The sequence below is a fragment of the Schistocerca americana genome, chromosome 9, assembly GCF_021461395.2.
Source record: "Schistocerca americana isolate TAMUIC-IGC-003095 chromosome 9, iqSchAmer2.1, whole genome shotgun sequence".
In the NCBI taxonomy this organism is placed as follows: Eukaryota; Metazoa; Arthropoda; class Insecta; order Orthoptera; family Acrididae; genus Schistocerca; species Schistocerca americana.
This window is the reverse complement of record NC_060127.1, coordinates 209,873,135-209,890,836: the sequence shown is the minus strand read 5'-3', so window position 1 is coordinate 209,890,836 and position 17,702 is coordinate 209,873,135. Positions and strand designations below refer to the sequence as shown.

Genomic DNA, 17,702 nt, shown 5'->3' with positions numbered 1-17,702 from the left:
CCTTTTTAGTTTATTAGTTTCTTCTTCGAAATTACATTCTTTCTGAAAATTTCTCGATAGCAAGTCCTCTTAACGTCGGAGACACACAGAATTTACCTGAAGTTCTTAAATATTTTATAGAACCGTATCCTGAAAAATACTGAATGTTAATAGCATAATTCATCAAGTCACTATAGCTTTATACTGAATTTAGTCGGAGAAATTAAACTGTGTATTTGTTTACGGCTGTCAGTGCATTCGCACTGAGCCGACGTCACAACTAGGGGTCCGAAATACCGAGCGGCTTGTTAGGCTCTACGCCACGTATATGAAAACATTAAACAGTTTCCTGGTAGACTACTCACTGCCTTATACACAAATCTGTAAACAAACGCTAATCATTCTCACAGGAGAATTACATTGTTCAAATTTCGTAAACTATAGCTCCAAAGGTGAAAATACTTTTTAATTTCCGTCACTCGCGTTTTGAAAATGCGAATTTCTAATTCCATAACTCTGACAGCACTATTTTCACCGTGTATGTCACCTTGCATAATTTAATTTAAAATGAGGTACCGCAATTGGAAAGACTGACAATCTATCGAAGCAGGTACTCTGGGACTTGTATCTATGTCAAATTCTAGTTTCGTATGACAGATACCTCATTTGGCAGTCATCTACAGTTTTATACTTAAGAAAACATTACCGTACAGAAACTTGTGTAAACTTCACTGAACCTTCTACATACTACTTAGTTTAAGAGATTTGCCAGTAGAAGACTAGGTAGTGTTAAGTTATTAGGTATTATAAATTGACATGGGAATCACACATTAGAATCATTACAAACTCTGACAAACTTGCCCACTGTAAGCCATTGTTTATCAGCTTGAAAATATTAATTGTTATAAATTTGCACATTTTCACTGTTCTACTGTATACAAAGACTAACTTAACAGAATACCAGCTTAGGCAGGATTTACACTCTCATGGAACTGAGGTTTATCTGAAGAATGGGACACCACCCATCGGCTTCATGTAACGACATATCTTAAGAACCTATTATTACTTTTTACTGTACAAACTGATCCATTTATATTCACCCATCCACATACTGATCCCCATCTTTTAATTAAAATACTTGTCATTTGATACACTGATCATTGGCAATGGGTATTACAGCATTGTAAAAATTTAAAATGTCATCTATAGTGCCATTTGTGAAAGCAGATGAGTGGTATCCCAATCTTCAGTAATGCCAGAACTAGAAATAGTGTGCATCTTCACATACCTTACTGCAGATTATCTAAATCATAGAACAGCAATGTAGTGAGTATGAAGCTGTTCAACAAACTGCCTCTAGAATGGGTAGAAGCTTTATTTGATTTATTCAAGCACAAGTAGTACAGTTGGTTATCAGTAAATCCTCCCTACTCACTTGAATGTATGAGTGTAAATATCACAGTGATAACTGCTCGGTGAGTGTACCATAATTTCCTTAATGATTTCAATTTAAGATGTACTACACAAATCGTTTTAGCTTGAATATTTTACTTTATGGAAAATCTGTTGTAACATTGTTTTTTAATTTGTGTAAAGTAATTTTTGTATACATGCTGTATACTTTTTAAACATTTGTAATTTGACTGTCTATTGCTGCAATAGCTAAATGACAATTAAATTCTTTTACTATTCACTATTTAATGTTGTCCCAGAGGAAAAAAAGCACTGCTATTCCAAACTCCAAAAACATTATCAATTTCTCTCAAATGAAGAATGGCTTAAGTTATGTATTGTCCTCCCCCCTCCCCGAAATATTGGTTGTATTGACAGACTGGACCTGTTCTGCAGATTAATATTTACTTATGATGGCAGACTAGCATGCTAATACTAGCAATGGATTGTTCTCCTTGTGAGAATAATTAATTTACTGATTGGACAAAAATATATACAAAAACTTGTCAACCACAGAGCAGGAGCAGCATTAATTATATATTTACTGATGAACAGAAAAGACTATTCCCCTAATTCTATGAGATTGGGGTTTCACAGAGAATTTGTGGTAACAAACTAATCTGTAGCAAAGCCTCATGTTTACGGCTGCACCATTTCGAAGAGAGCAGAAGGGGTCCAATACATAACATTTACCAACAAGATGCATGGGATACTGTGCACGAAATAAAAACAGAAAATAGAAATAAACATTTATTTCACATCATCTTCCCAAGCCCCAAACAGTATAATTTAACATTTTTTCAATCTTTTGTACACAGTTACATTTTTAACAGTAGTTACATCATTTCTCCTCTTGGTGTAATTGTTTAGCAAAATATTTGCACAGCAAAACAGTATGCAATTCATGACTGAATCAATTGAGTGTTTATTTTTACAGTGAAACCCATAAAAAAGATTGCTGGGAATGTTTTGGGATGCTACCTTCACAAGTACATTTCTCTGATTTGCCTGTTCTAAAAATAAAATTTCCTGGTCTTTCAGAATTTTCTGTAGAGTTAAATAGACATATGTCACACACACTACTACATCATCTGCAGGATATGTCAACCCTCCTCTGTCTTTTACCATAATCAAATCATCACCACCCTGCTTCATTTCATCTGTAGTAAGGAATACCTTACAATATTCACAATGGTTTTTTTTTAATAGCTTGGTGTGAGCAGTAACCTGCTATGTAATGCAACAGTGGCCAAGTATTCTCATCTATTCCATCATCATCATTTTCATCTACTGCTACATTTAAAAATTCTGGTATTGATGTTTCTTTTAATCCCTGAATTTGAGTATGAGTAGAAAAAATATCAGTGGTCTTAATAACAACATCCCCAACTACTTTCGACCGAAGCACAAGGGAAAACATAGACTGTGCCCTTAGTTTTTGTTCAGTTTCAAAAACTTGTCTTAGAGAAACATGATAATTTCCCCCACATAGCTGGCGGTATTTGCCGAACCTGTCTTCTAAACTGTCTGTCTGTACTTTTCCTAACAGCAAATATGATCTGTTTTTCTCAGAAAGCCAGTAGTCACTGAAGTCTATCAAAGCAGCAGTTGGGTGTTTCAAAGCGCTATGTGTCTCTCAAGTAAGTTTTCTTTCATCAGTACACTCTTCCCAAGAACATAACCATGAGATGAAGCACTGTAAGAATTCTTGTATGTGATGGGATTTACTAGTCACAGGTTCTTGGAAAATATTTCTTAACCTCTGTCCCTTGAGTAATGTTTTTACATTTACAATATCCCACCAACGATTTATTATTTTTATGAATGTTGCAGTACTTTCCCAGTTGCTAATTGCTTTCTTTGAACCAAATGTGTCCAAAGCAACAACTGTCGTATCACTGAAAATACGCAACACTAACTTGACATTTTGGCCCTCAATTGAGTTAGGAAATAGAGACTTCAAAGTTAAGGAACTGCCATATTGCAATAGTTCATCTTTTTCTATCAAGTGCAATTCTTTCAGTGCTCCAACAGAAGACAAACCTCCCTTCAAACTGTCACTGAAGTCAGGAAAACACAAGATCTGCTCCTTTTGGTTAAACCAGTTATTGCGGATACACTTCAAAATATGGACAGTGTCCACAAAATAATACAATGGGCGATTTGGAGAAGACTGTACAGGGTGATCATACTTTATTTTCACATCTGGAGGAGTAGAAAACTTAGACATTGCTTTCTTATTAATTGCATTATTGTCTGCTACTATACCAACCACCTCAAATCCAACTGCTTCTAATTTAACAATGACTGCTTTAATGTAAGAGAACAGAACATCACCCTGAATAGTATGAACTGGCAGAATAGATACCACATCCTTGTAAGGTGATTCCATGCTCTGAACCATAAAAACATAGGCGCTGGTTGCACACAAAAATTTTTCAGTGTTAAAGGCACATCCTACAACATTTCCAGCTTTGTAATCAAGCTGAGACTTCAGATGAATTTCATCCATCAACAGGAGCACAGTTTTATCATCTGAGGATAAAGTACCTACTTTATTTGTGATGTAGCTCGTAAACTGATGACCCTGTTGCTCAATGACAGGATTTGTTGAGAGTTTACTACAAAGCCTTGAAAGGGTGTTAGGACTAGGCATAGAAAAACTGTCAGTGTTCCTCAAAAATTTGTAAGCATGTGGGCTTATAGAATGTACTAATGACCACATTATCATACGAGTTAGTATCATACCTAAATTGAGTTGAACTTCTGCACTTCAAAAATGAAATCTGTTCCTTCAAAAATGTAATTTTAGTTTCGTTTCCTGGCAACTTTTCTAATAAATTTTGCAATAACTGGTCAAAGACAAAATGTTATCTACAGGAGCCTCAGAACTATTATACAGAAGATAAATGTTCTTAAGAACATCACTTACCACCTGTATGTTGTTTACTTTCATGGGAAATTTCATGTTTCCAATACATTTCACTTCAATATCATTATTGAAGACACTGAGTAATAAACCACTGCTTATAACTACGTGGCAAAAAATTCTTGGGTAAGGATTATGCTTTAGTAACACTAGTCTCACACTGTCCGATTTGTTTATCACTACCCAGTCACTGTGCTTTTCACATTCACTCAACTTTGTTTTCATTTGTTCTAAACTATCGAACGATATCGCATCAATCATTTTCGCATGTGTGTCCACACTTTCTTGGATAGCAATTTGAAGAGCACGATTTTCTAAACGCCCCCTACGAATTTCTGGGTCCTCTCGTACTGCAGTTTGATGACTCGACAAGTAAGATGGGCATCCAGGCAACTTCGATGGGATAGCATCTGAAAAAATTAATAACCAAGTATGAAACCGATCTCACAGCATATAAGTGAAATAAAGATAGTTCTTATGCCACTGTACTTTACTAAGAGCGTGTTTCGTAACTCACCTTTTCTCAAGCGTCGACGATCCAACGGTGCTGTCAAGAGTATACCAGTTTTCGGGTCATACATACTGGTACTGCTTAAAATGTCGTCCTTGTTGAAATGCAGTTCACATATCTAAAAACAAGCATACAGTTCTCTTTAAAACATATAACGAAAATTAACGAGGTATGAGATTATAAATATGTTCTTCTGTTTACTGTATTTTGTTCAGCTGTACTACATTTCAAGTAACTACGACACACTAACCAAACAAATACACTGATACTTACAACAGAGTGCTTACTCGGTGTCCAGTCTTGTCTGTGAACAGCCGATAACCATTTTCGTCTTAAATTCTCGTCAGATGGAAAATAAAATACACTGACTTTAGGTCCATTATCGTAATTGCCCCTGCAATTCGGCATACAACACCTTCGGGGCATCGTAACTGAGTATAGATCAAATAACCACTCACGAACAGCACAAAGTACAACATGGAAACGCTACGAATCACGTGTGTCGGTAGTCGGTTCCTAGCTTCTCAGACCCCTACCCGTGACGTCACAGGTTCCTTAGACTCACGATGTGAGGCCTTGTTCCTAGGTGGCGTTGACTGAGCGCTCGATCAGCTGTAGGCGCGTGACGTAGGAAGCAATTGTTCGCGGTCAACGACTGCCTTGTGCGGCGCGCAGACTTGACTGTTGCTTTGAGTATGTGCCGCCGCCAAAACACAGCGCGGTATCCTTGTACTCTCCGCATGTTTACATCTAGCTATTAGTTTCTTACAAGTATGTCATTCCACAAAAATTTTTTTAAAGTATATCATTCCACAAAAATTTTGGAAACTACGAACCTCACGTTTTGTGGTAGGAACAGCATAATTACGAATAGCGTCTAATTTCTCTGGATCAGGAAGAATACCTTCTGTAGAAATAATGTGACCGAGAAATTTCACCTGAGAATGACCAAATTCAGATTTTTCTAAGTTCACTGTAAGGCCAACTCTTGCAAAAATACGTAATAATGAATCCAAATTTTGTTGTGCTTACTCCAAGAACGTTTAGCAATAAGAATATCGTCAACATATGAAGTAATATCGTTACGAAGATAAACAGGTAAAATTTCGTTTAAACTAGGAATGAATGCTGCAGAAAATATAGTAAGTCCAAACGGTAATTTCCGAAATCACTTTTAGGTAAATAGTCATATCAGGTTATTGTCTACTTACTCTCTAGATAGATTGATAGTCGAAGAGCTGGTTTGACAGATGCAAAGAATAGTAAAAGAGTAGGTAGCGGTGCAGAAAACTAAAAGAGAAATAGCACCACTACAGCTCGGGGCCCTATGCTCGCTACGGCACATATTCACTTAGAGTAGTGAATCCCCTGAGGACTTAATAGCCGCACATAATTTCTAGTTTGTGACTTTGTGGCAATTCTGGCGGAAGTGCGTACGTAAATTGATCTAACCATGAACATGGATGTATCTCATTCTTAGAATTGCGGAAGATCTTAAATTTCCGAACAGTCAAAAAGTGTTTATAGTCAAAGTTTTCGCCTCGTGGCGACAAAGACCTACCGCGTCTGTCCCAGTCACAATAACGATTATTGTTAAATTCACGCGCCTGGCGCTCTCTTGTTGCATCACGTAAATGAAACAAATTATTTTCCTCAAACCCTTCTGCTAAACTAACACTTGTCAATTTATCTGATATCTCAACTCTTTCCGATGAGTCACTTAATTGTTCTTCCTGTTTATTTACGTCTTCTGTAAATGTCGCGACTCGGGTTTCGGTGTTGTCACTGTTCACACATTTTCGTTAAGTTATTTATTCTGTCATTTGGTACGGATTCCTCGATTCTTTCAATTATTTCTTCCTTATCTTTTGCACGTTGTAAATTTAACTCTGAAAATTTCTGTACTATCACGCGATCTCTTTCTTCCTGTTCCCTGCCCTGTTCCTCTTGTCTGATTTCTGTTGAAATTAAGCTATTATTGTGAGAATTCAAAATCGGTTGCGCCTCCTCTCTAACTTCCCTCTTTAATTCGTCTTTCATGTTTTTGAAATATGTCCCCGTTCGTGAGCCTAACTGAGTTTCCATTGTTCCCCTATCAGTTTCTAATTCAGATCGTAACTGTGATCCCACTGCTTTCATCTCGGTTTTAGTTGTATCTATTTCTGTTTCAATTGTTCTTATTTTTGAGCATAACCGTGTTGTCATTGCTTCTATCCGTGATCCCAAATTTAATATTGCACTCATCACCTGCTCCATAGTAACTGGTTCGAAACTCTTTTCACCCCTAACATTTCCCGCAAAACTAACTTCCTTCTGCATAGCCATAAGGCTATCTGTGTTCGATACTACTTCAGAATCTTCTATCGTTGATCTCGTATTCTGTGAATTTTCTGATTGAGAAAAATTTTGAAATGGTTCCGGACTATTTACCAGACTTATCACATTGTTTTCCACCTCATTATCCACCATACTGTTTTCCTCTGTTGGCGAGTTCGCCATGTCAACAATTTCGTCATTCTCACTATTCATCATTTTCGCCTTTTTCATTGATCGCGTAATCATTTACAAAACATACAAAAAATTCGTCACTGTACGAAAATTACACACGGTGACTCTTTATCTCAACAATACCATTCAAATGCAATGACTCCCTCAAACACGATCAATCGAACAATTGAAATAATTGCACTAAATTGTCAAACCCGTTGACAAGACAACAAATTTAATTCTGAGAAAAAATACCATTAGAAGAATGACAATTACCAAATCTACACATGCAAAATAGACTACAATTACTAACTACAAATTACTACAACAATACTACAGTCTACTATTTTTACAATCAGAAAAATTCCAAGGGACGATCCAAAGCAGCGGTCGCCACGTGCATGGGGGCTTAATTAAATATTTTGAAAATATTTTTAGATTTTTTGTAGCTGTATGTCCGATTACGCAAGTCTCGTAAACGGCTGGCCCTGACTAGTATTATTACGCAATCTGACTGCAACAAACAATGTAAGAAAATTTTCGTAAACACAGTTAATTAATGAAGTCCCCAGCAACTATAAAACCTACTAAACCAAAGCACAAGTATAACTGTTCTGTATGTGGGAGTGTGACTCAACGTACATCTGGCACGGTTCTTCTTCAACAAGACAAGAATTTTTAAATACCAGATATACTGACGTGATAAAAGAAAATTACAAGTACTACAATTGCGTAAGGAAACCAGAATTAAACTCTAATACAAGAACACACGCCAGATGCTTTGTTGACTGAACCTGTAATGACTCATTATTTAAAACATGGAATTAATGAAAAAACACGCAATATTTTACCTTCATATATATTGACGAAAAGCACTCTGATCGTTACAGTATTTCCATTAGAATAACATCTGCTATCTCTCCCATCAAATAACTGCATAAAACATGGAACAAACACTCCTTACTACCACATCTCACTCCGACTTCACGACAAGCAGTGCCCACTAGCACATCTCGGCACGAACTGACTACAACGAGCTCTGCCCACACACACACTGACTACTACGAGCTCTCTCCTAGCACTGTGGAGGCGGCTTAATAATACTTTTTGGCGCAATCTCTGGCGCAGTGGCTCAGTGTAGCCACCTTTCAACTTGTTGCTGGCTCGCTACTAGAGTACAGATTCCACACTCGGTCAATTTTAGCTGCCTCAAGAATTCCATACTCAAGATACATGGCACTGATAGGTTTTTAACAAGAAGAAAAATGCACGTTACTGAAATAGACTCTACCTGGATTTGAAGCCGAGTCTGCAGATTTACACGTTGTGTTAGTGGACCAGTTGCTCCCGATACGACGCAACCTTGAATTGGAAGTGATAAAACTTTGCATACAGAGGATATTTGCTTAAATAAACATAAAGATAAGACATTTATATTAGCTCCTGTATCTACAATGGCTGTTACTGGTTTGTTGGCAATTGATACTCTTATGGAAGCTTGAACTTGTTCGTCCCATACGTCATCATTGTCTTTCGTCTCAGTGTCTGCTACTAGATCATCCCGTAAGTTTGTCTCTTTGTCATACCTAATTGCTTTAATTGACGCTTACTTTCCTGCTGATTTATATTTCTTAAAGTTTCTTCCGTCTGGAACTGGTGTTGGTTTTGTGGTACGAACTCGGTTGGAAATGGATCTTGTTGTCCTGGCGTATTCGCTTGCGCATAATAAATTTGCGTATTATGCGGGCGTTTAGGCTTCAGACTTCCCGAAGGTCCGTTTGCTTGTTGCGTGAAGTGTATATTTTGTGGCTGAAAGGTATTTTGCTGTTTCTTGTGTTGATTGTAACCGTTACTAAAAGGTGTACGTTGGTCTCCACCTTGATTATGCCATTTATTTCCTTTCCACTGACGATTTGAATCGTAAGACTGATCGTTTTGATAATTACCGTTGATCGGTTTGTTTCCATATTGCTGGGGATGGGTATTATAAAGTGCATTTCCGTACTGAGGTGGTGACGAATTATATATTGGATTGTATCTCTGGCCGTTATTGTACTTATTTTTGTATTTACTGTTGGAGTACGTAGTGTGTTTATTTTTGAAACCGTTCTGGGGTTGGTACTGACCGTCGCTGTGACGCGCTTTCGCTCGGCCACCACTGTTGCCTGCCTATTCTGTGTTGTGCTGGCCTGCACTGAAATGGGCGTTGCCAACATCAACTCTAGCGTCCTCGTAAATCAGATCTAACGAGTCTAACACAGATAGGAAAGTGTCCGTATCGTCCTCAGACACGTTTACTAACTTTTCTCTGATCGCAATCGGTAGCTTAGTTTTTAGAATCATAATAACGTCTTTGGCGGTGATCGGCGAATCCCAGAACTTGATTTTCGCTAAATACTTTTCAAAATATCTTCTCAAACTACCGCGCTTACTGTTAAACACTTCGGCGTTGTAAACCTCTTTTCTCAGGCGCTGCTGCACACCAGAACTCCAGAATTTAGCTAAAAACATCTGTTCAAACTCTTTGTAGCTTTTACAAGAGTCGACCATTTCGGCTCCCCATAAGGCAGCATCGCCTACGATAAATCCACTAACGAATTGAATTCGCTGGCGGTCACTCCAGCTATTCGGGAAAATTCCTGAAAAATTTCGGAGGAACACTATAGGATGAATTTCTCTTTTCTGTGGGTGAAAGGTCGGAAAAACACGATGTTTGATCACGCTGTCCTCCTGCATCAAACTGACAAAAGTGGGTGGGCTGGTACTCTGGTTAAATTGTGCTTCTATAGAACTATGAGTTTGAGCGTTATCAAATGGTGAACGGTAATGGCTCTGAGCACTATGGGACTTAACTACTGGGGTCATCAGTCCCCTAGAACTTAGAACTACTGAAACCTAGCTAACCTAAGGACATCACACACATCCATGCCCGAGGTGAATGGTAATGTACGTGCTGTTGTTCATTACATCGTGGTGAATTATTCCACTCTCCTGACACGGAAGGTGGGGAATTTTCAACTTGACATTTTAGTGTACGAACTTCATCAACTATCTGTTGACGCCATTCAGGTAAATCTTGAGCTAACGTCCGTCTTATCTGGCCTAATTCTGACATCACCGTGTCTCCTGTTTTTCCAGGGGCTGCCAATATTTCAAAGGTCACGTTTTTGACAGTTTCCCTGAGTTCGTTCTTGACCTTGTTTTCTATGAATCCGTCTTTGTTTTTAATCCACTCTTGGTAGTGGTCAGACAATGCTTCAGCATGTGCCTTAACAGTATTCTTTATTTGATCCTCTACATTAAGAGTCTCAATCTATTTGGAAAGATCGTCAACAACATTCTCGATCGTGTCTACTGCGGTTTTAACTCCTTTGACCTCATCAGAGACTGCAGTATAATCTTCTTTTAAGGTCGCAGCTTGTTTTTGATATTCCATCACTTTTGAATTTCTCTCTCCCTTGGCTGCTTCGATTTTTTTATCTAACCGTTTTGAAATATCCTCTACTTTTGACTCTACTTGTGCGTCAATTTCTAGCCTCATGGTCGTGATCTGACTACTGATTTGGCTTTGGACATTACCCAACAGGGTATTTAAATCACCTGTTATGTCTGCCTTTCGTTCGGCCTTTACCGAATTTAACCGGGTATTTAAGTCATTTATCTCCGTTTGCAGATCTGTTTTTACTGAATTTATGTCTGTTTTTACCGAATCTATTTCTGTCTTTACTGAATTGCACAGATTTGTAAGGACCTGATTTTTATTATGTCGTCTTTCGGCCTTCTCTTTTTCTTCGCGGGCCTTTTCATCTAATCTTTCCTGTTTTTGGCTTTCGAACTTGCGTTCCATTATTGCAGCCAAGTCATTTTTTTCAAAAGCGGGAATAATTTGCACACTAGGACCAGCTTCTAAAACTTCGGTCGAGGCTGCTTCTTCCTCCGCTCGTGTACCTATCGCGCGTTATCGTAATGGATCGTGAGGTCCATTCGCATCACTGCTGTCGTCTGCTTTTGTTTGTGTCCGCTGTTTACCGTCAGCCATGTTCATGAATTATTTGTCAAACGTCAAAATGCTACAGATATTGTTTGTCACTGCCGTCAGTCGTTTGTTTGTGACGTAGTGCTATGGTTTACTGGGACCTAAGACTTCGAACTAGTATCTATGGTCGAAGACCTAAGATGAAATTTAACTCTGAGTAACAACTGACGTTCATGTACGCCAAGAAGACAAGATGGTTCCTACTAATTACAAACCAATGAAATATCACACGTTTTGCCAGTTTTGAGCGTAGTTATCCGCCATATCGTATTTTTTTTATGCACAGACAACAATGGTACACTTTCACTGAATTTAACTACATAAGAATGGACTATGGACAAATTGAAATAAAGCTGTTTCAAGGCGAGGAAAGACAGGTTTACGTTCTGATCATCTCGAAAGACGCTACGTCACTACGAGAGCTTGGCTACTGCGTATAAAAATTTCACTTACTATGGCTGTCTTGATGGTTATACGGATGAACATTCGCGTTTTTTGGTAATTGCATCAATCGTTCTTCTGAATTAATTAAAAGGTTTTCCCACTTCTTTCTCAGTTGAATTGCATCCACATGAAAAAATGAAACAATTATTAGAGCAAGCACTGAAAAATTTTTAAGCACATGCATGAAATGATTTTTTGATCAAGTCCCTGTTCGGGCGCCAAGCGTAGCGTTGCTCTTGGGGGACGAAAATAAAAAGAATTGTTACTTTTTTTTAATGTCGAAAAAGTTAATATTTTGGTGGGCCACTTGGCAACAGAATCAGGGATTGATTACACTATTATAATAACATACGTTCAGCATTAAATACCTGAATAAGAGCAGCATATTGATATATATTTGAGATCGTTCAGAAGAAACATTATAATTTCTGTGCATTTTTTATAGTCGCGATGTAGTCATACCCGGATCAACACTAAGGGACCAGAAGCTTTATAGACTTAAAAAGAAATGCAACACTACACAAAAAAAAGTTGGTTCAGAAATAATAGGAAAACAATAATGTGCCTTCTGCCTCATGCTGCGTTCGGCCCATCAGCGCGATCGTTATTTCTTTTCATATTAAATTACAATAGATGACCATTGTGGTTAAATACTTTATACATAAGTCAAAATGTCCTCTTGACGCTGTCTGTTCGATATCAGTTACAAGAAACTACATGTTTTCTGATTGGAAAAAATAACAATTAGCATATTAACTCAATATTTTCACATAAAATATAAAATACAGTTGTGGAACGCAGCAATTCCGCGCCCGCCTTTCATAGAATAAATTTATAAACATGAAGATAATTTTAATAGAGAAGAAGAGGCCTCGAAATTAAGCCAGATATGGACAGTGGCGTTACAGAATCGATAAGTGATTTTTATCTATGACGGACTACTATCGATAGTTACATTTTATCTTTGACTAGTTTTCTCTACAGGCGTCTAAAGCAACGAGTTAAAATTTCATAGAGTGGCTATAGGTCCGCCATGTTTGAAGCAAATTGAAATTCTGGCCGCCATGTTTTCTTTAGTCAAGGCATTCGTCTGCTGTGTCCCGCCCCCTTGTAACTGCGTTTGACTTACTTGAAATAGCTCATACTAGCTTTATTTTTTCTAAAACAAGCAATAGACAGCAGTGATTTCAGTGTACACTGACAGCAAAAAGGGACGTTTTTGTCGAAATATGGCTAAACTTTTCGATGTAGATAACACTACAAGACAACTCAAATAAGTCTGTCCATCCACTATAACGTTACTTGTTGCCCATAAATTAATGCAATTAGAGCGGGTATCACCAGAATACTACGGTGAAACTTCTAAACATGCTGTGGTTAACTATTAGAAACAGTAACGGGCGCAGAAATGCGATATTTTTGTCGCTATTTCAAAGTAAACAGTCAAAGCCTCAAAAACCAGTACACTGTGAACGAGAATTTATTTGAAATATGTGTTACAAGTAGTTAACACAAGCATAGTAATTCAATAACAAAGTCGAAGTGTTCTTGGGTGGGGTAATTTCACAAATTTTCGTAAGTAGCTGTATGCCTTGGCAGAATAAAAGTGTAGGGTCAGGGCAAATTTCCTTATTTGCTGAGAATAATGGCATAGTTTAGCACTGCACTGAAGTTCCAATAGCTCCTTCAACAAACTAACTACATGTTCACTGTTTAACATATCAGAAACTGAACTACATAGCCTTCTTCTCAAACCAGCAACTAAAGTCTGTAACTGCACTATTCTTCTTTTGTGTCGTACACTAAGTTGCTTCATTTGCTTTATCCGCTTCTTTAGTCGCACATTCTCTGCTTGTACTCTGTTATATTGTGTTTTCAACTTCTTAGGGCTTGGTAGACAGTAATTGTGGTCAGCAGAAACAGATGTGGGTCTGACAGGCACTGAAAGAATGTAGTTACATCGTAAGTTTATAACTGAGCTACACCATAAGATTGTAATAGAAAGTATGTAATTCAAAGTAATAAGAACACGGAGTAAAATTAAATTATTGACTTACTTTGTGCTAATGATGTCACTGTAATAGCACTATCTTGCAAATTGTCGAAAGATCGCTTTCTGGGTTGTGGTCGTAATTCTTTATCTTGCTTTTGTAAATGTGGTGGAAAGTTAAAGATAGCAGGTACTGGTTTTGACAAAAGGCACCTCTGGACATTTGTGTGGTACATATATTTCTCTTCAAAATGAGCTGAACAGAGGTAACTGGCTGTAGTAGGAAACCAGTTTTCTCGCTTCATATTTATAACCCAACTTTTTGTAATTTCCTTATCTTTTAAAGGAAATCTGTGATCAACGATAAATAAATTACTTCCTGCATTTGTCTTAAGCATAATTACAGTTCCAATGCAAATGACTCTTTAATAAACATTAAAAAACGTGTGTCGTATTTCGGTACTAATATACTTACTTATAATATGAAATATTTGTTGTTTTATCGCTGCGATGTGTGCAGTTGAACGCTGAACACACTGCAGGCATGTTGACTTTATATTTTGTAACAAAAAAGTCAACTATAAAAGTTAAATATTGCAGTAATATCACAACAGCTGACACACTTCCAACACAAACAACAGTAACGCTTTCCTTATGTTTTGACTAAGGAGAACATGGCGGCCGAGGTAGCGTTGGTTGCCGCTAGGAGCGCTGTAACTAGTATCTCAGCCACTCTATGAAATTTTAACTCGTTGGTGTAAAGCTAGCGAAATGAGGGATGCTCAACTACCGGACCTACCGATAGATGGCTCTAGCGCGTGCCGGCAAGCGGTTATATAATTGAGTGTCCGCCATATCTGAATTTGGCAAAGAAAGCGATGTGTCAAAACACGGATGAAAATGTTTTTCGTTCTGCGCCCTCATAAGTATTTTATATTGGATGTTCTAGATATCTACACATCAACATAATGAAGTGTTTCTAATCTAGCGAGAAAAAACAGTGACAGTTCTGCTATGAAATTCCTAAATTCGAGTGTGTTTTGAAAGTTTGACAAGCTGACCTATAAACTGTTTACTATTTTATGAGTGCTTTACTTGTTTGCCCGTTTTAAAACACTATTTAAGATTCAATGGAGGTCAACAAATTACCTTAGTTGCCGAAACTTTTAACTACTGGTATAATTCGGAAAATCAAGTGTGGACGTCTCTTGAAAAAAAAGTTGGGAAATACAGAAGCGTCCGATCTTACCCGTCAGCTTTGACCCATGACGTCACAAATATGGCGGAAACGACCATAAACGACAATTCCAATATGGCGGATATAAAAACATCGCATACGTATCATAAACACTGAAATACACAGGTTTCACAAAAAGCCTAATGACTCTAACGGGACAAGCGTGGGAAATTGGGGGTTTTTGGGTGGGGAGAAACTAAATATACACAAATGTAGCCACCGACCGCCATACAAAACCACGCAAAACGACGAAAAAAATCGACATCACGAAACTGACCAAATACCAAAAAACACATTCTTATCCAGAATCAGACACTTCCCTTGACCTACATAGATCTACAGTAACTCCCGGTCCCATAAATTAGGATCGAACACTTCCCTTGACCTATATAGCTCAACAGAACCTCCCGATCACATCCCCCGATACAAAACTCAAAAAACACTTCCCTTAAACCTACATACATCTACAACAGCTCCCGATCCCATAAATTAGGATCGAACACTTCCCTTGACCTATATAACTCAACAGAATATCCCGATCCCATCCACCAATACAAAAATTAAAAAAAAACCACAAACCATTCCTGAACAAAAAACCACAACCGAATACACTCAATAACAAATTCACCCGACGTACAGCAATTACCATTACATTAACCATCACACAAAACCGTTAACTCACTAATACAAATTCCGCTTCAAAACCACGAACACAGCACTCACCACTGAGCAACAGCAAACTGACCCCAACAAACCAAACAAACGTAAACCATGAACACACCACCAGAGTGCACGACAAACACCCCCACAACATCTACAAACACGCCACACTCACAAACCAAACTCCGCGCCGTAATGACGTCACACACCACAACACGCTTACGTCACGGGTCAAAGCCGACGTGTAAGATCGGAGGTTTCTGTTGACCCAAAAGTTGACATCGTTTGCTGAGGGGTATCTTTACTGACAACAGAAATTACAACTGAACTATTAAAGTATTACTTACGTATAAACAGAAAAAAATCATTATTTTTCTTTATCTGAAGTGATGCATTACCGATCTGCATATATGCTGACACTGTAATTGCAACATGCACTTACGAATTTGGCTCTCCCTTTGATCAGTAATTTAAATGCCATGATTTTATTAACGCCTGTACATGACACGGTGTATTTAAACTGAGTGATATGGTAGAAGCACCAGTTTTTAACAGTGCTTCAGTCTTTGATATGATACAAGAAATACATTTAAATGAGATAAACACAAAGCCCAACGTTAAGGCTCCTCTTAAATGCATGACTTGTATCATTTGGAAGTTAAGTCTAGTAATAATATTATATTGGACTGATCCATGATGATGTAGGAAGTGAAGGAACTTGTTGAAAATAACCTCGATCACAGCTGTTAATTTTAAGGTTGGCGTGTCTTAAAACTGTAATTTTCCAGTCTGACACCCAAACAATTTTAAAATTGAATTCAAAACATGTCAGTGAGCAAAATTAATTACACTTTGACTTACAACCATAGAATTCTATTTCTGTGAATCTTGGTTGCAGTCTTTGACATGGTGTCAATCACTGGAATGACTGGTTGTCAGTATACAGCCCAAGCAAAAAACAAACCTGAAAGTGAAAGCTGCAGAAGCTGGCTAGACAGGCACCCCAATGGCTGCTACAATCTGTGTGAGACAAGGGTGACATTATATTGCAAAATTATTGTAAAAAGCTCCATATTGTCTGAATTTGTCCTATACTGACAGGACAATCTGGTCCAGTCGATTTTCTTATCTGCAAAAGTACACTAGCCAATACCAGTGGCACAAAGGTAGTGCCACATTACAAACTATCTGGTAAAAAACAGAAGTATTGGTGGACAATGTACAGTAAATAATATGTAATAATCTGAGAAATTCAAAATTGGTTTGAAGAAATAGGACAGTATTTGGAAAGAGAGTAACATTTTGAAAATAACAAATGACACAAGTAGAGTTTTCAGTTATGAAAGCTCGCATAAATTATTTTTTTTCCCCCTCTCTCTCTTTTTGATTATCATGGGAAAAATGTGATAACACAAAAGTGCAAGAAAGTTGTGTACAGTGTTGGAAATGATGAAAAAGAAAATCTCACTATGCTTCCTCCTCCATGTGAAGAGTATTCCTGTAATAATAGCTAATAGCATACCAAGAACATGAGGGTGTCACAGTGGAGATTTGTTTTCTGGTACAGACACCTGATACAACTATTCCACAGCAAAACGTACTTTCAATAGGTGTGGTAGCAGTCCACTCCCATAGGATAACAGAATATTATGTCCTCCAGGAATCACATTGGGTACACCACATACAGGATAAACTGTACAGCAACTACAATGCTTTGTGAGCAAGTAATAACAGTCAGTATCTTTAATTTTAACATAACTCTTGACTCCCATAATTATCTGCTTATACGTGTGCTTGTACTACAGGTTATTGGTAAAGCAAATACTAATTGAATACGTCTTCACACTTTTAATACTTAGCAGAAATTCTGAAAAAAGTAAATTGTTTTATTACTGTATCACCTCTATGGCGAATTAAGAGGTACTGACTGGTTTCTTTGAACATTTAATAGAAGCCTTCTTTTTTACCTGTTATTGA

At 37.7% G+C, this 17,702-nt stretch overlaps 2 protein-coding genes across 3 annotated transcripts in view; one reads left to right on the top strand and one right to left on the bottom strand.

Moving 5' to 3' along the window:
• Positions 1–17,702, top strand: part of LOC124550831 (replication protein A 70 kDa DNA-binding subunit-like) — a 110,939-nt gene that overhangs the window by 44,038 nt on the left and 49,199 nt on the right. The gene's annotated exons all lie outside the window — the stretch shown is intronic.
• Positions 2,169–5,409, bottom strand: LOC124550983 (THAP domain-containing protein 5-like). Of its 2 annotated transcripts, none has more exons than XM_047125804.1 (3): positions 5,145–5,409; positions 4,878–4,989; positions 2,169–4,770 (listed from the first exon to the last, which is right to left on the bottom strand). In XM_047125804.1, exon 3 carries the CDS (start codon positions 4,175–4,177, stop codon positions 3,068–3,070), a length of 1,110 nt encoding a protein of 369 aa, XP_046981760.1. In that variant the 5' UTR covers positions 4,178–4,770; positions 4,878–4,989; positions 5,145–5,409; the 3' UTR covers positions 2,169–3,067. Both variants share the same exon structure in this region, with proteins under 2 accessions (XP_046981760.1, XP_046981761.1).

What these genes read in the sequence shown, in the direction of transcription:
- LOC124550983 (XM_047125804.1), bottom strand. Translation starts at nt 4,177, where the DNA reads ATGATACTAACTCGTATGATAATGTGGTCATTAGTACATTCTATAAGC.